This window comes from Cebus imitator, unplaced genomic scaffold (assembly GCF_001604975.1).
Source record: "Cebus imitator isolate Cc_AM_T3 unplaced genomic scaffold, Cebus_imitator-1.0 Scaffold254, whole genome shotgun sequence".
In the NCBI taxonomy this organism is placed as follows: Eukaryota; Metazoa; Chordata; class Mammalia; order Primates; family Cebidae; genus Cebus; species Cebus imitator.
Window position 1 is genome coordinate 677,222 of NW_016107569.1, and position 22,077 is coordinate 699,298.

At 49.5% G+C, this 22,077-nt stretch overlaps 1 protein-coding gene and 1 long non-coding RNA gene across 6 annotated transcripts in view; one reads left to right on the plus strand and one right to left on the minus strand.

Moving 5' to 3' along the window:
* The first annotated feature begins 8,322 nt into the window (after positions 1–8,322).
* Positions 8,323–10,058, plus strand: LOC119467025. The gene is made up of 2 exons (XR_005195545.1): positions 8,323–9,083; positions 9,563–10,058. It is a non-coding gene; the product is annotated as an uncharacterized LOC119467025 (long non-coding RNA).
* Positions 10,059–16,209: 6,151 nt separating this feature from the next.
* The window catches only part of NUP214 (nucleoporin 214), a 101,997-nt gene continuing 96,129 nt past the window's right edge, over positions 16,210–22,077 (minus strand). For all 5 annotated transcript variants that reach the window (XM_037728044.1, XM_017499063.2, XM_017499061.2 and 2 more), the window contains exons 34-36: positions 19,383–19,522; positions 18,121–18,145; positions 16,210–16,464 (exon numbers count right to left, since the gene is read on the minus strand). In XM_037728044.1, coding sequence (XP_037583972.1) covers positions 16,431–16,464; positions 18,121–18,145; positions 19,383–19,522 — 199 coding nt within the window. In that variant the 3' untranslated portion in view covers positions 16,210–16,430. The remainder of the gene's footprint in view (positions 16,465–18,120; positions 18,146–19,382; positions 19,523–22,077) is intronic.

The window sequence follows — 22,077 nt, forward strand, 5'->3', positions numbered from 1 at the left end:
AAGAGTCTCTGTCGCCAGGCTTGAGTGCTGTGGCACAATCTTGGCTCACTGCAACCTCCGCCTCCCAGGTTCAAGCAATTCTCCTGCCTCAGCCTCCCGAGTAGCTGGGACTAATGTGTGTCTTTTTAGTAGAGATGGGGTTTCACCATGTTGGCCAGGATGGTCTCAATTTCTTGACCTTATGATCAACCTGCCTCGGCCTCCCAAACTTCTAGAATTATAGGTGTGAGCCACTGCATCCAGCCAAAAGTGCACGATTTGGTAGGTTTTGGTGTAGGTACCCACCTGTGTCCATCATCCCAGCCAAGATACTGAGCATCTGTATCCCACCAAAGATTCCTCTCTTGCCTTCATCAGCCTACCTGCTGTTCCTCCCTGCTGCCACCTGCCCCAGGCACCCGCTGATCTGCTTTCTGCCACTACGCTTAGTTTGCACTTTCTAGATTTTTATACAGTATATATTCCTTTAAAACTATTATTATTATTATTATTATTATTATGTGCGACAGGATCTGTCCCTGTTGCTCAGGCTGGAATGCACTGATGCAGTCGTGACTCACTGCAGCCTCGACCTCCCAGGCACAAGCAATCCTCTTGCCTCAGCCTCCCAAGCAGCCCTGTTAATTTTCTGTCACCCAGGCTGGAGCACAATGGCACCATCTCGGCTCACTGCAATCTCTGCCTCCCAAGTTCAAGTGATGCTCATGTCTCAGCCTCCTGAGTAGCTGGCATTACAGGTGCCTGCCACCACGTCCAGCTCACTTTTGTATTTTTAGTAAAGATGAGGTTTCAGCATGTTGGCCAGGCTGGTCTCGAACTCCTGAGCTCAGGCAGTCCTCCCACCTCAGCCTCCCAAAGTGTTGGGATACAGGCATGAGCCACCGCGCCTAGCTAATACTTTCTTTTATGGATTTTGCTTTTGGGCTAAGAAAGATTACAAAGGTTTTCTCCTATGTTTTCTTCAAGAGTTTTAGATTTTACATTGATGTCTACGATCCATTTTGAGTCAGTTTTGTGTGTGCAGGGCAGGAGTCACAGTTCTGTTTTTGGCACACAGAGAACCAGTCGTCCTGGTGGCTTTTGTTGGAAAGCCTGTCCCTTCTCACTGTGTCACCTTCCACCGTGTCGAAAATCAAGCGGCCAGATACGTGTGGAGCTATTTCTGGATGTTCTATTCTGTACAATTAACCAATGCTTTTTTAAAGCTTGACACCAAGACCACATGGTCTTGAATAACGTAGCTTTATGTTTTTAAAAATAATAGTTTTATATATTTTGGAAGTATATGTCCTATTTTAATTGTGTAATTTTTTTCTTTGAGATGGAGTCTTGATCTGTCACTGAGGCTACAGTGCAACGGCATGAACTCGGCTCACTGCAACCTCTGCTTCTCAGGTTCAAGAGATTCTCCTGTTTTAACCTCCTGAGTAGCTGGGACTACAGGCGTGCACCATCACGCCCAGCTAATTTTTTTGTTTTTAGTAAGGACGGGGTTTCATCATTGTTGGCCAGGCTGGTCTGGAACTCCTGACCTTGGGTGATCCACCCTCATCAGCCTCCCAAAGTGTTGGGATTACAAGGTGTGAGCCACCACGCCTGGCCACATTTTATAATGTTTTTTGTTTTTTTTTTTAAAGATGGGGTTTCACCATGATGGCCAGGCTGGTTTTGAACTCCTGACCTCAGGTGATCCACCCACCTCAGCCTCCCAAAGTGCTAGGATTACAGGTGTGAGCCACCGCGCCCGGCTTTACTTTATAATGTCTTAAAGGAAATAAGTGCAATTCCTCAAACTCTGTTCTTCTTTTCCAAAATTTTATTAAATATTTAGAGGTTCTTTGCAATCTCCATATGAATTTTAGAGTCAGCAAAAAAAAAAGTCTGTCAGGAGTTTGATTTTGATTGGGACTACGTTGAATCTATAGGTCAATTTGGAGAGAAGTGACAGCTTAACAATGTTGCATTTTCTGGCTGGGTGCAGTTGTTCACACCTGTAATCCCAACGCTTTGGGAGGTCAAGGTGGGCAGACCATCTGAGGTCGGGAGTTCGAGACCAGCCTGACCAACATCAAGAAACCCCTGTCTCTACTAATACAAAAATTAGCTGGTGTGGTGGTGCGTGCCTGTAATCCTAGCTACTCAGGAGGCTGAGACACAAGAATGGCTTGAACCCAGGAAGTGGAGGTTATGGTGAGCCAAGATCGTGCCATTGCACTCCAGCTGGGGCAACAAGAGGGCAACTCTGTCTCAAAAACAAACAAACAAAAAACAATAACAATATTGAATTTTCTGATTCATGACTATGTGTTCCCCCGTTTATTTGGGTATTCTTTAACTTCAATCAGTGATATTTTCTAGTTTTGGGGTATAGGTCTTACATATCTTTTGTTAGATTTATACTTAAGCAAATCACATTTTTGTTGTTATTGTAAATGAAACCGGAATTTTGAATTCCAATTTCTGATTATTCATTGCTAGTATTTGGAAGGACAATTGGTTTTTGTTTATTCAGCTTGTATTCTGAAGCCTTCCTGAAGTCACTTACTAGTTTTAATAGCATTTTCTGGCGGGGCTTGGTGGCTCACACTTGAAATTCCTGCACTTTGGGAGGGAGAGACGGGCGGATCACTTGAGGTCAGGAGTTCCAGACCAGCCTGGCCAACATGGCAAAACCCCATCTCTACTAAAAACACAAAAATTCCCTGGGCATGGTGACGCACGCCTGTAATCTCAGCTACTCTGGAGGCTGAGGCCTGGGAATTGCTGAAGCCCAGGAGGTGGAGGTTGCAGTGAGCCAAGATTGTGGCGTGGCACTCCAGCTTGGGCAACAGAGCGGGACTGTCTCGAAAATAACTCTTTCCCTAGATTTCACAGGATTTTTAAAATAGATGATTATGTTATCTGCGCGTAAAGCCTGTTCCACATCTTCTTTCTAATCGACATGCCTTTCATTTCTTTTCCTTGCCTAAGCGCATTGGCTAGATCCTCCTGTGCAGTAAGTGGTGATGGTGGACGCGGTGGCTCACACCTGTACTCCCCGCGCTTTGGGAGGCCCAGGTGAGCGGATCACAAGGTCAGGAGATCAAGACCATCCTGGCAAACATGGTGAAACCCTGTCTCTACTAAAAATACAAAAAATTAGCTGGGCGTGGTGGCACGTGCCTGTAATCTCAGCTACTCGGGAGGCTGAGGCAGGGGAATTGGTTGAACCAGGGAGGCAGAGGTTGCAGTGAGCCAAGATTGTGCCACTGCACTCCAGCTTGGGCGATAGAGGAAGACTCCGTCTCAAAAAAAAAAAAAGAAAGTTGTGGGAGTGGATATTCTTGCCTCCTTCCCTATCTTGGGGTGAAAGCACTCTATCTTCACCATGAAGTATGATATTAACAGTAGGTTTATCTTAGATGCCTTTTATAAGGTAGAGGAAGTTTCTTCAATATCTAGTTTGCGGAGAGTTTTTATCAAAAACGGACATTGGATTTTTTTCTGTATTTATTGAGATTATCTTTTTGTTTTTTTAGTTTTTACTCTGTTAATATGCTGAATTGCCTCCTGGGTTCAAGTGATTCTCCTGCCTCAGCCTCTTACATGTCTTCTATGTTTCTGTTCAACGTGTTTAATCTTTCCTTCAGCTTCTCGGAAATACAGAGTGCCATGTGATCATGGTTTTAAAGTTTCTGACTGCTCATTTTTTAATGTGTCATTTCTGGATCCATCTCCATTGTTTGAGTTTTCCCATTATAGATTGTGTTTCTTTGCCTCTTTGCATGCTTGGTGATTCTTTTTCTCTTTAAAGATAATTTATTTTTTCCTGGCCAGGCGTGGTAGCTCACACCTGTAATTCCAGCACTTTAGGAGGCTGAGGCGGGCAGATCACTTGAGGTCAGGAGTTCCAGACCAGCCTGGGCAACATGGAGAAACCTGTCTCTACTAAAAATACAAAAATTAGCCAGGTATGATGGTGCGTGCCTACAGTCCCAGCTGATTGGGAGGCTGAGGCAGGAGAATCGCTTGCACCCAGGAGGCGGAGTTTGCAGTGAGCCAAGGTCACACCACTGTACTCCAGCCTGGGCGACAGAGTGAGATTCCGTCTCAAAAAAAAAAAAAAAATTGTTTTTTCCTGATCACAAAATACAGGGAGGGAGGAGCAAGGGCAATCCTGTAATCCCATGGCTGCGTCTTGTGAGTCTCTGCATCTATCCTGCACAACACCAGGCTCAGGCTGTACCCACAAATGCTTTCTCACATTCCAGCGGCTGCAGAGTGTAGTATATGACAAAGGGGGAGCTTTATTTAATTAATTATATATATACATATATATTTTTTGAGATGGAGTCTCACTCTGTCCCCTAGGCTGGAGTGCAGTGGCGCGATCTTGGCTCACTGCAACCTCTGCCGCCCGAGTTCAAGCGATTCTCCTGCCTCAGCCTCCCAAGTAGCTGAGATTACAGGTGCACATCACTGTACCTGGATAATTTTTGTAGTTTTTAGTAGAGATGGGGTTTCACCATCTTGACCAGGCTGGTCTTGAACTCCCGACCTTGTGATCCACCTACCTTGGCCTCCCAAAGTGCTGGGATTGCAGGCATGAGCCACCACGCTCGGCCTGTTTGTTTATTTTTTGAGACAAGTTTTCACTCTGGTGTCTAGGCTGGAGTGCAGTGGCGCCATCACAGCTCACTGCAGCCTCGACCTCCTGGGCTCAAGCAATCCTCCTACCTAGTCTCCTGAGTAGCTGGGACTACAGGCACACACCACCATGCCTGGCTAATTTCTTGACTTTTTCTGTAGAGACAGGGTCTCCCTATGCTGTCCAGGCTGGTCTTGAACTCCTGGGCTCAAGCGATCCTCCCACCTCAGCCTCCCAAAGTGCGAGGATTACAGAGGTGAGCTATTGCACCCTGCCCAGCAGGACTTTTTTTGTTTTATTTTTGTTTTTTAGATGGAGTCTCATTCTGTGGCTCAGGCTGGAGTGCAGTGGCACGATCTTGGCTCACCGCAACCTCTACCTCCTGGGTTCAAGAAATTCTCCTGCTTCAGCCTCTCTAGTAGCTGAGACTACAGGTGCTTGCCACCATGCCCAGCTAATTTTTGTATTTTTAGTAGAGACAGGGTTTCATCATGTTGGTGAGGCTGGTCTTGAACTCCTGACCTCAAGTGATCTGCCTGCCTAGGTCTCTCAAATTGCTGGGATTAAAGGCATGAGCCACTATGCTTTGAATGTTTTTTTTTTTTTTAAGACGGAGTCTCACTCTGTCATCCAAGCTATGGTGTGCTTGTGTGATCTCTGCCTCCCAGGTTCAACCGATTCTCCCACCTCAGCCTCCCAAGTAGCTGGAATTTCAGGCATGCACCACCATGCCTGGCTAATTTTTTGTATTTCTAGTAGAGACATGGTTTCACCATGCTGGCCAGGCTGGTCTTGAACTCCTGACCTCAGGTGATTCACCTGCCTCAGCCTCCCAGATTGCTGAGATTGAACCACCAGGCTTGGCCTATTATTTGTTCTTGACGGAACTTTAGAAGTAAGACAAAATAAACATCTTTGTTTAAGAATCTAATTGGAAATTAAATTGACTTTCAGATTAGAATGAATGATTACTCAGGCAAGTTGCTCTCATGCCCTGATCAGCATTAAATGACCCATTGAGGAAAGTGCATCCTTTCTCCTTCTGATTCCCAGATCCAGTCTCCTGGGTACAACATACTCACTGTAAGCCAGGTAAGCCATTGGTAAGAAAAATGAGATGTGGAGAAGCCCCAGGCTCATTGTGATTTATATCCAAGAGGCAGTAGATGGATGCCACCGTGACAAGGCTTGACTCTACAAATACTAGCCTAGAAGCTTCTTTATTATTATCATTATTATTATTATTTGAGATGGAGTCTTGCTCTCTCATCCAGGCCGGAGTGCAATGGGGCGATCTCGGTTCACTACAACCTCCGCCTCCCGGGTTCAAGCAATTCTCCTGCCTCAGCCTCCCAAGTAGCTGGGATTACAGACATGCGCCACCACACCCAGCTAATTTTTGTGTTTTTACTAGAGACAGCCTTTCACCATGTTGCCCAGGCTGGTCTTGAACTCCTGACCTCATGATCCACCCTCCTTGGCCTCCCAAAGTGCTGGGATTATAGGCGTGAGCCACCGCATCCAGCCTAGAAGCTTCTTAAGAGGCAGAGTTTTCGTTTCTTTTCATTGGCAGTTCCAGTTTTAGGCCTTGTGTATTTTGAGACACCTGACTGTCACATGGATTGCTGAAGAATGAAGAATGGCCTTTCGTTGTTAGGTCTGTAGACTATAGATCTATTACTCTGTACAGGACGTTGCCCAGGGGTTTAAGCGTCTCTGACACCAGTGGCTGAGATGCAGATAAAAAAAGGCTTCTGCTCTAAGGATGAGCACCGAAGTGTTGTTTTATCTAGCCCCCTCACCTTCACTGGTGCCATCCCACTCTCGGGAAATTGCGCAGTGTTGGCCTCGGGGACGCCAGAAGTCAGTGAGGAACAGATCTTTGTAAGCAGCCCCTCGGCGGGGAGAAGGCAAGGGCTGCCTGGTTTGCACCGTGGAGCTACAGGCATAGTCTTCCTGTGGCCACGCCAAAGCCTGAAGTGGCCCACGTGTCCTGCGATCCCTCAGTCCTTCGGAGACTATAGGGACCTGTGCTATAGCGATCACGTGACTTCCAGGAACTGATTTTTCTGGCATGGCTGAATATGTGACAAAATATTTACAAGTTTCACCATGGATGTTTTCTCATTCAGTGGATATTTGTTGCATAAGCAGACCCATTAAGCATCTCCGAAGAGAAAGATGTTTCTGCTCTTAGAAAGATTGTACCTTTGGGCAGCAACCCCACTTGTTTGGAGCATAAGCAGCTCACAGGGCAAGAGGCTCAGATATCTTTGCAGCTGACTCAGTTTAGCTCTTCCTTGATAGCCACAGCGAGTCCAGGAGTCGGAACGCACAGTGAAAGTGGGATGGGAGGCTGGGCACGGTGGCTCACGCCTGTAATCCCAGCTCTTTGGGAGGCGGAGGTGGGTGGATCACCTGAGGTCAGAGTTTGAGACTAGCCTGACCAACACGGAGAAACCCTGTCTCTACTAAAAATACAGAATTAGCCAGGTGTGGTGGCACATGCCTGTAATCCTAGCTACTCAGTAGGCTGAGGCAGGAGAATCACTTGAATCCAGGAGGCGGAGGTCGTGGTGAGCAGAGATCACACCATTGCATTCCAGTCTGGGCAACAAGAGTGAAACTCTGTCTCAAAAACAGAAAGAAGAAAGGAAGGAAGGGAGGGAAAGGAAGGAAGGGAGGGAAAGAAAGAAAGAAAAAAGAAAAAGAAAGAAAGAAAAAGAAAAAAAGAGAGAAAGAAAGAAAAGAAAGAAAGGGGGGTCGGAATGGGGAGCTTGGCCTTCTGCATGCCCTGCCCATAAATGATGGTAACGACAATAACCACACGGCTTTATGTGCAGTATTTCATTTACTCCTCGACAAATCTAGATAAAGGTATTAATGTCCCCCTTTTTTTAATAGATGATAAAACTGGGGCTCAGGGAGGTTAAATGACTTGCCGGAAGCCACACAACAAGGAGGTGATTTGAAACCAGGCATACCCATGATCTGAACTGATAAACTACTCTCGGAATTGAGTCACTTTCTCTCTCTCTTTGGGGTCGTGCAGTTTGCCTTTACGTATTTGAGGAGGAAATTGAACAGGATGATTTCTAGTGCTCACATGCTGGGCTGCTTTGATTTGCTCGTGGGCCAGCTCTGCTCAGTGCCACGGCCAAAGGAGGGACGCCTCCTCCCTGAACACACATTTCCCAGCCAGCAGCACCCTGGGTGAGGAAAGGGCCTGGGTGCTGAGTGCACGGCTGGAGTAGCCCAGAACATCCGCCTCAATTGCCGTGCCTGCTGTGCCCTCGGGGGCTGGCAAGGCGCTGCACCCAGGAAGCGCGGTGTGTCAATGACTGCTCTTGAATGCCAACCACCAGGCCCACCATCTGTGCCGCTGGCAACCACATGGTAGCGTCTGACTCTGCCCGGCTTGAATGACTGGATGTGTTTATTCCTGTTTCCAGAGGGGTTCAAAATAAAAAAAGAGGCAGGGCATGGTGGCTCATGCTTGTAATCCCAGCACTTTGAGAGGCTGAGGCGGGTGGATCGCCTGAGGTCAGGGGTTCATACTGGTCAGGTCAGCCTGGCCAGTATGGTGAAACCCCGTGTACTAAAAAATACAAAAATTAGCTGGGCGTGGTGGCGGGCCACTGTAATTCCAGCTACTCGGGAGGCTGAGGCAGGAGAATCGCTTGAACCCAGGAGGTGGAGGCTGCAGTAAGCTGAGATTACATCACTGCACTCCAGCCTGGTCAACAGAGCGAGTCTCCATCTTAAAAATAAATAAATAAATAAATAAATGAAAAAGAGGATTCTGAAGACAAGAGCCAGTGGTCAGTGAGGTCAGGAGGACAAAAACCCCAGCCCGAGGCGCACTGGGGAGGAGGTTGTGGGCACTACCACAGCTCAGAGGGGCCATCGCTGCCACCCAGACGACGGTCAATGGAGGGACTTGGCTCCCTCAAGGCCCAGCCAGGGTCCCGGGCACGAGAGACAGCAGGTGGGATTCAGGCCGCTCCATCCAATCACCTGTCTGTAGAACCTTGTAACATGATGATGGCACTTTCATTTCCCGACACTGGGCCGAATCTGGGTTCTCTAAAACTGAGAATGACAGTGATTTAAAAGCAAATATCCAAGACTGGAGAGTCTGACCGCTCCTGAAATGCTGGCTGGTGACGGTCAAGCTGCTGCATCCACTCAGCCTCTCCTGTCAGCTGTAGCCAGTGACTCGGAACTGCCTGCCGGCCTTTCTGCACTCCCCCCCCGCACCCCGCACTTCCCAGCGGCCAGAGTGCTCTGGGACAGAGCACAGGTAAGTGGTGGGGCCAGGGCTTTGGAGGGATGCGAGCATGCACCTACTGTCTCCCCTGCCGCAGGGACAGAAAGCTGCAGACTGGACAGTGGGACGTGCATGGTCCTTTCCTGGGGGCTGGCCCTTTGTGGGTCCCTGCGCCCCATTCCTGAAGTGAGTGTTGCCAGTCAGCCATGGGATCAAGGAAGACTTCGTGGGGCACTGGGGTCCGTCTGCTGGGGCCTGGGTCTCTCCCTGTGAAGGCAGGAAAACCACCGTGAGATCAGTGACTGTGCCAGGCACTGCCCTGAACCCTGTGAGAGCCCTGCCCTGTGAGGCACACGGTATCTGCCCTGTTTTCGCTGGGGGCAGATGGGGCGACTTACTCTGCTGGTGAGTCTCAGAGGATGGCCTCCTCCCCAGGGCCTCCTGCACACAGCCTGCACTATTCATCACTCACCTCGCTCTCCTGCCCTAGTGTGTTCCTGGGATGAGACCCAGAGGACCCTGGAAAGGGTGGGGGAGCCCTGGCCTTGCTGCACAGCTCTGGTGCCACCAGCTGGCCCCGTGCCCTTGAGCTATCTGAATACCCCCTACCCCTTGTCATCTCCTGCTGGGGTCTGGCTTTTGAACAAGTCTTGTCTTCCTTCTAGGAAGTCGTGCTGGGAGTCATTTATCAACAGTTCCTGACTTGCCCTGCCCTGGCACTGTCCCCACGGAGCTGCCTGTCGCTGGGACTGACTATAGATGAATGAATGAAACCACCAACTACATGAGCAATCACAATTGCGATGGAGACCTCAGAACAGCAGCACAGCAGGACAGGGGGTACACAAAGGGAGCCGGTGCCTGTGAGCCGGTCAGGCCACCAGGAAGGCTCTGCGGGAGGGAGGTGGCTCTTCAACGGACACCTGCAGGATGAGCAGGAAGGGACGGAGGGTGGAGTGGCCTGCAGCGAGGAGGAGAATGGGCCATTTGAGGAGCAGTGGGGCCTGGAGAGCCTCGGGGAGAGTGAGACACCAAGAAGGGAAAGAGGCAGAGCAGGGCCAGACGGCAGGGCCTGTAGGCACTGTGGGGGCTGCGGGGCAGCCAAGTCCCCTTCTAGCCTTCCAGATGGAAAGGCATCTAGGCAAGGCCGAGAAAGCCAACATCAATGTGCCACAAAGCAAAACTGCTTCTGCACCCTCGTGGGCCAAGACGCCAGCAAGGTGGGGTCACCTCCAGCCAGGGCCGGCCTCGGCTTTTGCCATGTGCTGGGGCTCCCGCTTTCCATCCATGGCCCATCCGCTCCCCCCACCCCCTGCCTGTGGCCTCTGCAGTTGGCAATCTAGGCCTGAAAACAATGTAGAGAATCTCCGGCTTGCCGGGGCTGCGGTATGGACGGGCTTCTATTTATAACAATGTAGCAACTGCCACCTCAGTGGGCCTGTGGCCTGACCTCCGGTGGGACTCTGGCAAGCCTCAAAGCCAGACCCCAGAGGAGACGGCAGAGGAAAGGCAGATGACACAGCTGAAGGGCGTGGAGCCAGCTGCTCCCACCCTGACGTCCGCCCAGCAAACTCTGGTCCGTGTGTGGCTCACGCCAACGTAAGCTAGACAGGCCCAGCCTCTGCCCAGGCCCCCTGGCTGCTGTTGTAGAGAGACTGTGACCACAGAGACCAACAGGCGAGAGGCAGAGGAGGGGACAGGTAACTGCATGGTGTCAGGGTATTTGCTGTGACTGATGTCAGGGCCGGCTTGTTTTCACAAGGTGGTCGGCCAGTGGGTAAGGGGCTTGGCAGTGTTGCTGGCACGAGCTGGCAGGATTTCTTTGGAAATGAACAGGTATCTTGGAGAAGAAGAATCAGGAGAGCCAATAGTAGCCAGCCCGGGCCTGGCAGGAGCCAGAGACGAGCACTGCCTGGGCCCCAGTGCCGGTTCCGTCCTCTCATTCTCTTGAGAGTTGGGCAAACCGCTTCCTCGCTCAGCCTCATTTCCTCATCTGAAAGCTGTGGGTTACAGTACGTGGCTCACAGGGTGAAATGTGAACATGTCAGTGAAGTGCTCATCCAGTGAATTGCTACTATTATAAAGCGATTTTAAAAAAGGAATGTGTGTTAGCAACACAACCAGCAGGACATAAGCTGTGCTTCTGACCAGCCACACCCACGATGCAGCTGTTCCCAGCCCAAGTGCTAATGACCCGGACTCCAAGGAGAAAGGTTCCCTGGCAGACGCATGCATTCGGGAAATGGCAGACTGTTTCCTCTTACTGATTTACAAGGCATATTTGCATATTAAGGGCTCAAAAAGGTATTTTTTTTAACAATAAAAATATATCGTTTGTTCCATCCACTCTTCCTAAACTTATGTGGCCATGGAGCACGCGTCCCCAGCTTATTTTTTGTACAATACTGACTTCCCATAGGAGACATTTTGAAAACGGCAGAAGTTTGGGAGTTGATACACCCTCCATCCAATCACTCCTCCTCCTTTCCCCAGGAGGAAAGTAGAGGGTGATGCTGAGAGAGAGCAATGGGGATGCACACGCAGGTGTGTGACCAGCTGGCAGCCTAACCCTCATCCCTGCCTTCCAGCCAGGGTGCTCCACAACCTTCCTCGGAGAAAGTTTGGGCAAGAAGCTCCATTTCTGGCATGAAACTGGGCCAGTTTTGTTGGCTAAAAATCAAATGCCAAAAAGGACCAGACAGGTCTTCTAATAGAAATTACAGGCCGGGCACGGTGGCTCATGCCTGTAACCCCAGCACTTTGGGAGGCCGAGGCGGGAGGATCACGAGGTCAAGAGAGCGAGACCATACTGGCTAACATGGCAAAACCCCACCTCTACTAAAAATACAAAAAAATTTAGCCCGGCGTGGTGGTGGGTGCCTGTAGTCCCAGTTACTCGGGAGGCTGAGGCAGGAGAATTGCTTGAACCCGGGAGGTGGAGGTTTTGGTGAGCTGAGATTATGCCACTGCCACTGCATTCCAGCCTGAATGACAGAGCAAGACTCTAAAAAAAAAGAAAAGAAAACAAAAAAAAGAAAAGAAAGAAAAGAAAAGAAAAGAAAAGAAAGAAAAGAAAAGAAAGAAAGAGAAGAGAAGAGAAAAGAAAGAAATTACAAAGGGGGCCAGGTGTGCTGGCTCACGTCTGTAATCCCAGCACTTTGGGAGGCCAGAGGGTGGATGGCTTGAGCCCAGGAGTTTGGGACCAGTCTGGGCAACATAGCAAGACCTCCTCTCTACTAAAAACACAAAAAATTAGCTGGGTGTGGTGGGGTACATCTGTAGTCCCAGCTACCTGAAAGGCTGAGGTGGGAGGATTGCTTGAGCCTGGGAGGCAGAGGTTACAGTGATCTGAGACCGTGCCACTGCATTCCAGTCTGGTGACAGCCAGACCCTGTCTAAAAAAAAAAAAAAAAAAAAAAAAATTACAAATGAGAATCTATAGGGGTTAAAAGATGGAGAGCCCACTCAACGGATGCCAGGGCCCCTCCTTCTCTGACATAGTAATTTGAAATAAACAACTGGCTGGACACGGTGGCTCATGCCTGTAATCCCAGCACTTTGGGAGGCTGAGGCAGGCAGATCATGAGGTCAGGAAATCAAGACCGTCCTGGCTAACCAGGTGAAACCCTGTCTCTACTAAAAATACAAAAAAAAAAAGAAAAAAAAAAATTAGCTGGGTGTGGTGGTGGGCGCCTGTAATCCCAGTCACTCGGGAGGGTGAGGCAAGAGAATTGCTTGAACCTGGGAGGTGGACGTTGCAGTGAGCCGAGATCACACTACTGCACTCCAGCCTGGACAACAGAGCGAGACTCCATCTAAAAAAACCCAACTAAGTGGCAGTCGAGAAACCAAGCTGCTGTTAGGGGGATTCGCAGGTGGGATGAGGGCAAGGAAGGTCTTTCTTCCTCTGTTAGGGGAATTTGATGCGACTGATGAACCCTCCAGGGTTCAAAGTGTTTGGCTGGCAAGGAGGTTATTTGGCCACTTGTACCTTCACTTTTTCTTTTTTGAGCAGGTGCCAAAGAGCAGCTTAAATCTACACTTGGGTCTCTTATCAACAATTTCAGATAAAATCCCTTAGCCTGGATTAACTGCAAAATAAACATGTCCATGGAGTTAGGTTCTGTTCTTCAGATGCCCCCTGGGTATTTATGGCTACTGTCCTTAAGACCGAAGGCCCATGGGGTTCATGGATCATCTGTACAAGAATCACCCTCTTTAGGAAAAACAGATTCAAGGGCCTGGCCCAGCCCTGGTGAAGAATCTCCAGTGAATGCCTGAGCACAGCATTGCAGCTGCACCACTCCCCAGCAGTGCGGTCCTGTGTTTGACAAGGGACCTGAAAGCCAGGTGGGAGATGCTCCCATCCCCCAAAGCAGATGAAGTCAAAGTGGGAACCGACTTGCAGCCATTTAACCTGGATGTCAGGCAAGAGCCTGCAGGTGAGGGTAACAGCATCGCCAAGACTGGGAAGCAGCTTTGTGCCAGGTGCACCTCGTTTAGTCCGAACCACTACTCTGCCAGGCAGGTATTCGAATTCTACTTTACAACTGAGGGAAAAAACCCTCCAGACACAGAGGCCAAGTGCCTCATTCTGGTTACAGAGCTGGTGAAGTTTAGGGTTAGGCAGCCTGCATGGTGCACTCTCTTTCTGTGATGCCAGACACTTGACCTAGAAGCCTCTCTGGAGGCCGTCAGAGAGAATGCAAAGCTGAAAGCCGGCAAAGGACACTCACAGGCAGGCAGGGCTGTGCAGAGCGGACCACTGGCTCGGCCGCCTCACCATGCCACGGGACTCATATTTTTGCCCAAATGAGAGGCCGGGATTGTGGGTGTCGTGTAACTGGGGTTCTACCTGTCCCTGAGGAGCCCCATTTGACCTCTATCCCTGTGTTGCCATCTGAAGCACCAATTACCAGTGTGATATTTGTGTCTGGAAAAGCCAAGCAAAACATGACCGAGCTCATTCAGTCTGCCTTCCCCCGGTTCCTTCCTGAGTTATGCGGAGCAGAAACATAAATGAAACTACCTGTGCTGGCCACTGCACACATGCCCCAGGAAGGCTGTGCGGGCATCCTTGGGCCCTTCTTGTCACTGGGACACAGGACCCCACACACATCCGGGCTCTTTGCCTGCCCTGATTTGGAGGCGGCTGAAGCCCCATCTCCTCCCTGGACAGGCAGGAACGACTGTGCATTCCAGCCAGACATCCTGGCAGCTCGGGTGTCAGGGGATGTAGGCTGAGCTGACCCCTGCCATCTACCACTGTCATGGACCCCAAAAAAGGAACTTGGAGGGGCCCACATGCCAGTAGTACATTCCTCCAGGGCTGCTGCTTGACAGGGAGTGGGGATGTTATCTGCCTGAGCACAGCTGATAGTGCCTTATGGAGAGATGTCACATGCCACCTCAATGGAGGATCAACACAGAGAATTTGAGGTCAAGTGTTTAGGCTGAACAATTTCTATTTATATAAAGGAGGGTCCAGGGAGAAGCAGAAGGGTAGGAAAAGACTGGCTTAGCCTGGGTGCCGGCCGGCAGGATGACAGCCAAGGGCAGAATGGAGCTTACGGCGCCTCCAGGTACATAGCTCCCTTTAATGCTGAGCCCTCCACTGCCAGACTCTCCGGTCAGAGCTCGAGTCCCTTTGTCTCTAGATGGCCTCTGTATATGAACTAGCACGAGCCCACGTGGGAGAAACATGCCCTGTGACTGGCTGTGAATGTCATGGGGACTGTCCCCCCGCTTCATGGCTGAGAGAGCCTCCAGTGAACACAGAGTGGAGAAGGTGAGAGGCTCTTCAATTCTGCAAGGACCAAAAAGAGCACACATTCAATTTTTGGAGACCTCAGCTCTTCGTGAGAGGCAGAGCCCTAGATAATGGACCACACAGACAGCCCCTCCCTCTCCTAACTGAACAGAGTACAGGGTGACAGTCATCCAGAGACACCATGGATCTAATTCCAGCTCTTGGCTCTGCTGACATCTGGTTGAAGGAGGGATTTCTGAAACCCAACAGCGCTGTACAATGAGATTCCTCTCCTCAGGAGCTTAAGAAATCACCAAACACAAAGCCAAGTGGGCGTCCAGCCTCGATCTCAGTCCTCCAGAGCCAGAGTCCCCGGGATGGAGGCTGGGAATGTGCACGTGACAAAGAACTCTGCAGATGATGCTGGGGCACAGGTGAGACGGGGACCGTCAGACCAGGTGGTGACACAGTGGAGACCTCACCATTGTCCACTCTCCCCACATAAGCCATCAGAACCAAGGTCATACCATCTGGTAGCATGATAAATTAATGTCATGTCAAACTTTTATTAAAACATTAAAAAAATACAACCTGCTGATACGTAAAACACAAAAAAAAAAAAAAAAAAAAAAAAAAAAAATCCCTTTCCAACTGTCTGCTGCTCATGACCCAAGCCAGCCCTGTCAGATTCTGGGCCTGAAAGATAAATTCTTACATCTATTTTCAATGCAAGACGGTCTTTGTTTGACAGTAACTACCTAGGATGTTACAGGCCCAAGATATATAAATTATGCCCAGGCCTCAAAGATACTGCATTAAAGATAAATAAGCACTTTAATACAACTGCAATCATGAGCTCTAGGCTACGCCAGCAAACACTGTTGTCAAATCCAGCACTGTCCTGCTGGTGGTATCTGGCAACAGCCCATCTTCACACTTCCCGGGTCTACCAAGGGCTATCTGCACTGTGGTTAGTAGACACTGGGTAGCTGTGGCTACCAATGTCATTGCCGCATATAGAATGGCTGTCTTCTCAAGCAACTGCCCCCCTCCTCTTTGGAGTAGGAGACACAGCACCCAAGAGCCACATGGGGATAAGCGGACAAGGCTGGCTAAGGGGCGGCACTGTCATCCGCACTCAGCCACGTTGCCCTGATCTGTTTGCCGGTCCTGCCTCACACCGGCTACAAGTGTACTGAAAAGCGCTACGGCTGCTTCTAAAACTGCTGCTGGCATGAATGGGTCCTCTGCCTCCACTCAATCTCAGAGTGCATCCTTGGAGGGTCCTGATACACAATGACAAAAAGAACTCAGAGAGGAGATAACCACGTTACCGCTTCAAAAAGACAGCCCACAAGATTCAACCTCTTCCCTATGTGAAGGGCACCAGGTCCGAGGGAGACCGCCGCAAGTTCTATGCTGTTTATCAACACCCGATGCTGGAGACTTCTGATGCCATCCTTGAAGACACAGTGCTGGCTGACGGAGGCTCTGCTGGCTTCTCAGAGCCACAGAAACGGGGCAATCTCCTTGGCTATGATCTGAAAAAATCCACACACATTCTGTACGGAAACAGACCAACAGTTTAATAGTGGGGTGGGGAACCCAACATGAAATATAAAACGAGTAACTGCACATCTCTTGAGTTTTGGTTTCTATTGTTTCTTTCCGGGTGTGTATGTTTTGATGGCAATATCGGTCTGAACAGCTTGTTCCAGCATTTCTCAGTGAAGAAGCTGAGGATGCAGTTGGTCCCAGGGATCCAAAGGCCTGCTGACACCCCCTCAGCTTCGCCAGCCACCAAATCCCTGGACAGACCTGTAAGGAAGCACAGGGGAGTGGCGGAGTCAGCTGCTCTGTCACATAGCACAGTCACAGGCTCTGCTGCTCTGCCTTTGTGCAAAGGTCAGGACTCGGATTTTTTTTTTTTTTTTTTTTTTTTTTTTTTGAGACGGTGTCTTGCTCTGTTGCCAGGCTGGAGTGCAGTGGCGCAATCTCGGCTCACTGCAACCTTTGCCTCCTGGGTTCAAGCGATTCTTCCGCCTCAGCCTCCCGAGTAGCTGGGACTACAGGTGCGTGCCACCACACCTGGCTAATTTTTGTATTTTTTAGTAGAGATGGGGTTTCATCATGGCGAGAATGGTCTCGATCTCTTGACCTCGTGATCCGCCCGCCTCGGCCTCCCAAAGTGCTGGGATTACAGGCGTGAGCCACCGTGCCCGGCCCCCGCCCCCCTTTTTTGTATAGTCTCACTCTGTCGCCTAGGCTGGAGTGCAGTGGTGTGATCTCAGCTCACTGCAACCTCTGCCTCTCGGGCTGGCGTGCGTGCGTGTGTGTATTTTTTTTTTTTTTTGAGACGGAGTTTCGCTCTTGTTACCCAGGCTGGAGTGCAATGGCGCGATCTCGGCTCACCGCAACCTCCGCCTCCTGGGTTCAGGCAATTCTCCTGCCTCAACCTCCCGAGTAGCTGGGATTACAGGCACGCGCCACCATGCCCAGCTAATGTTTTGTATTTTTAGTAGAGACGGGGTTTCACCATGTTGACCAGGATGGTCTTGATCTCTTGACCTCGTGATCCACCCGCCTCGGCCTCCCACAGTGCTGGGATTACAGGCTTGAGCCACCGCGCCCGGCCGCGTGTGTGTATTTTTAGTAGAGATGGGGTTTCACCATGGTGGCTGGTCTGCCCACCTTGGCTTCCCAAAGCAGGAGACCTGGGATTATCTGTGCCCGGCCGTTTTTGCTTTTTTTTCCCTTCTTTTGAGATAGGGTCTGTCACCCAGGTGGAGTGCAGTGGTGCCATCTTGGCTCACTGCAGCCTTGACCTCCCAGGCTCAACTGATCCTCCCGCCTCAGCTTCAGCAGTAGCTGGGACCACAGGCATGAGCCAGCATGCCTGGCTAGTTTTTTTTTAATGTTTAGTAGAGATGGGTCTCTTGCTATGTTAGCCAGGCTGGTCTTGACTCCTGGGCTCAAGCAATCCTCCCACCTCAGCCTCCCAAAGTGCTGGGATATAGGTGTGAGCCACCCCACCTGGCTAAGAGTCTGAATTTTAACGCCATGAAATTCTACACAGAAGCATAGAGGGAGCATCAACATACGAGACCTGGGGATGGCCCAGAGCCCAGGGATTAGCACGCAGCTTTCGACACACCTCCAGGGAAGTCAGGAGCAGCACCTCCTCAGTGCTGCCCTCAGGCCTGCTTCCCTGGCAGGTGTGCTCGTTTCTCTTTGAGCCATGCCTCTTAAGAAGGCGAGGCCTGGCACCTCCTGCCATATTCCTACAGAGATGAACAAGTCCACAAAAATCAAACCCTGCTGCTGAACCCCCCACACTTCAAGGACAAACTCCAAAAACAGGAAAAATGAAAAGAAAATGCACAAATCCGGGAGGAATGATTTGTGGCTCACACATACTTCCAACTTTATTTAATGCTTTTAATTAAGGTCAGACTCAAAAAGGGGGATACTTACGAGTTATTGGATCCAAAGCTGAATCCTGAAAAACAGAAGAGTGAAGTTAAAGCACACATCCACTCGAAACACAAAGGTGGTCTCCATGCCAAGTGCCTGCCCTCCCATGCTTCTCGTGGAAAGCCCTCTGTGCCCCCACCACCTACAGGAGGGCAGGGGAGGCACATGCAGAAGCCCCTTTATTCTGAGTTTATCCTCTGGAGCTATTCAGGTCCCCCAGAAGTCAGAAGAAATCCTTGACTGTTTACAAGTTATCTTCTTGGTAATTTTGGGTTCTTCTTCCCTCCCCGGTCCTGGCTGTATTGTATGGAGGGTCTCTGGGTTGGCCTTTCTCTCTTAGCAGCACTGGACCACATGGATCCATTTCATTAGGATTTTTTTTTTTTTTCTCTGTTGCTGTTGTTTTTCCATCCGCTTGCTCCTCTTCTTTTTGAGGGCCAGACAAGCAAGATAGCTGGATTCTAGGCCTGGTTCTGCTACTAACTGACTCTAGGCAAATCACTTAGTTCCTTGGAGTTTCTGTTTCTTCATTGGTACAATTGTAATGATATTTAAATTCTGTGCCTTGTCTGCTTATTGCAAGAACAAAATGGAAAACACATACTCTGCCATCTGAAAAAGCAGAATGTTAAACAAATGCAAGACATTTTGTGAAGTTTCTACATCTTTTTTGAGTCTGCTGGCTTAAATTTTTAAACAAAGGCCCTGTAAGACCATTATTATTTTGGGCCTCTCAAATCCTGAGAGGAAATCAAGACAGTAGTTTCTTTGGTAAGAAATGACACAATGTCCTAAGTCTAAGTAAAACTTAAAAAAAGAAATTTATTTTTCAATCACTTTCAGTATGTATGTATTTTGAGACAGGGTCTTATTCTGTCACCCAGAATCTCATTCTGTCACTGGAGTGCAGTGGTGCAATCACAGCTCACTTTAGTCTTAGCCTCTCAGGCTCAAGTGATTCTCTTGCCTCAGCCTCCTGAGTAGCCGGGACGACAGGTGTGTGCCACCATGTCCGGCGAACTTTAACATTTTTTGTAGAGAATGGGGTCTTGCCACGTTGCCCAGGCTAGTCTCAAACTCCTGGGCTCAAGTGATCCTCCTGCCTTAGTCTCCCAAAGTGTTGGGATTACAGGTGTGAGCCACGTGCCTGGTCAGCTTTTAAAATACTAAACAGACTGGTCAGGTAAAACATACTCCTTTCTTTAGGGGAGAAGGCAAGTGGGAGCCACTGTGCTTGTGAGGGAGAACCTGTGGCAGCTTACCTCCTGTGCCTGATCCAAAACCAGAGAATCCGCCACTCTGGGTCCCAAAACCAGAAGTCTGCTGGGACAGTGATCCGAAAGTGGGGGCGTTCTGACTCGCGAGTGTGCCGAAGGATGTGGTGTTGCTGCTGCTCCCAAACCTGCGCTCCAGTGAGAAACAGACCGAGGTCAGTGGGTCTTCTCGCCATGTGGCCATCTGTAAGCCTCAGCCCCTGCTTTAAGTCTCAATATGCAGGACATACATGAGCATGTTAGTTAGGCCCGGTGATAGGCGGGGCCTAACTAGCAGCCTTGCAGGGAGAATGAGCTATCGCCCAGGGTCAACCTTTATCTCTGCTCTGGGAAGAAAAACGGCAGGACTACAGTATGAAATCCAACCTGGCCAGTGTTTTAGTTTCCACCCTCCATCGAAACACCAGGGCGTCTGGGAACTATGCAGTACACATTTCCTGCACTATCCCAGCAATCCTGCAGCTTTATTCCAGCATTTTAGCATTTCTCATTGCTGACCGTTCCCCTCAGCCCTGCCTCCATTTATTTATTTTCAGCTCCTCTTGGGATCTTGATTCTATTTACTTTTTCCAAGTCATTTCATTCAGGATTGTATTTGCTTCCTGAATCAGTAATTACTAAACAAAACATTGTAGAAGTGGCTACCATTTTCTCTCCCCTGCTCAGCCCACCTGGGGACAATCCCCTGTGCACCCTTGCCCAGTTCTCCCTCCAGATGTGGTTCAGCACAAAAGGTGGCACTGTGTGACCTATCAGAGTCCCCTGAATCATCTGCAGAGGAATTCAGCTGGGCAGGGGAGAGCTTCTGGGGTCTGGAGGTGATTAGGTGAGGGAAATGGATCAATGGTTTCTGGGAGAAGGGATAGCACCTGGGGCAAGAATCAACCCCAGAGAGAAAAACTATCTAAAATTCTCCCTCCCCACCACTCTGTTCACATTTAATGATGAGGTCAAGGCTCTTTCCATACAAAGGTGGCCAAGGGATCTGCTCTCGCTGGACTCTCTCCCAGCAGTGGCCTGCTCCCTTCCTCCTCCTGCCTTGGGCCTCAGCAGCAACAGCCTGCCCCTCTCAGAGGCCTGCCCTTCAGGGTCAGAGACAGGCTCATGGCCAGGTACTTGGAATAAGGTAATGACTCTTATGGAGATTTAATAACTGACGTGGTACTAACCCTTTTTAGGACTGACTAACCAGCCAATCAGGATTTATGTGAGAGCTGCCCCAAGGCAGAATATGATACTTTTCTACTAGTAAAAAAATAGCTGGTTTTAAATAAATAAATCCTCAGGATACCCAGTCAACCCAAACCTTCCATCAACTCTGCAGTACTGTGTGCTGGGTCATCACTGCAGTGAACAGTGTCCATTAAGACCACCGAGAATACCAGGCTAAGTGGGTCTCAACTGTCCTTTCAAAGTTTTCCCTAACTTTAATTCTTGGGGTTTCCTGAGAGTAAACCTAACGCATTAGTCTCCATGTGGAATATGAGAAGCAGCATACCAACCCGCTCACTCTCGCTGCTGTGCTCCAGCATGTTTCATGGAGGGGAAGGGCGTAAGAATATACTGTAGTTTATTTTCAAGATAAAGATGCTGTCATCTTGCCAAGACTCAGATCCCAAGTATCTCTACAATTCCCCCAGACAAAATCATCTCCACTACCCCAAGTCTTCAGCTCATCCGGAGCCCAGTACCGTGGCGCGAGGCATTTTAAGAGTTCCTTTTAGGCATTAACACCTCCTTGGAACGAGAGACTTGGTGGTCATCACCGTGTACATTTTTTTTTTTTTAATGGGGTTTTGTGGTATGGTGGAGGTTATTTTTCCCTTGGGGTTTTGGCAACCAGACTGAAATTCTGTCCTTAAAAGCAACTCCCTAATATGGCCTTTTCCAGTGTAGACACACATGAGGCGACTGGAGCAGCTTCCAAATTCCTGATCATCCAGGCTCTTCCCATGGTGAGGGGAGCCTATGGAACTGAATACTCACTCTTGGGGGGAGCAAGAGACACAGGAAGTTGTTTATTCAAGGACAGCAAGTCTAACACAGAACAATCCCAAGAGGAAAGAAATCTGGTGAAAACCATTCATTGAGGACGTCCTAACAGAAGCTCCACATGGGGGTACTCTTGGCAACAGAGCAGTAGCTAAGGTAGGGCTATCTGCCTTCCTTTAGCCCCAGCAGGAGAAGAGGTTCTGATGACTAGCATTTCTCATATCAGGAAACACCAGCACAACTAAGGTCCACCCATGAATTCAACAAAGCCTGGCTTGAAAGAAACTAGTCTTACCCCAGAGAGGAACAGGAATCCCTGAGGGACTTGTTGACCGATTTAAAGGGAGGGGCCTTCAGCTCACGGTCAAATTTCTTTTTTTTTTTTTCCGAGACGGAGTTTCACTCTTGTTACCCAGGCTGGAGTGCAATGGCGCAATCTCGGCTCACCACAACCTCTGCCTCTGGGTTCAAGCAATTCTCCTGCCTCAGCCTCCCGAGTAGCTGGGACTACAGATGCACACCACCATGCCCAGCTATTTTTTGTATTTTTAGTAGACAGGGTTTCACCATGTTGACCACGATGGTCTTGATAGACAGGGTTTCACCATGTTGACCAGGATGGTCTTGATCTCTTGACCTCGTGATCTACCCACCTCGGCCTCCCAAAGTGCTGGGATTACAGGCGTGAGCC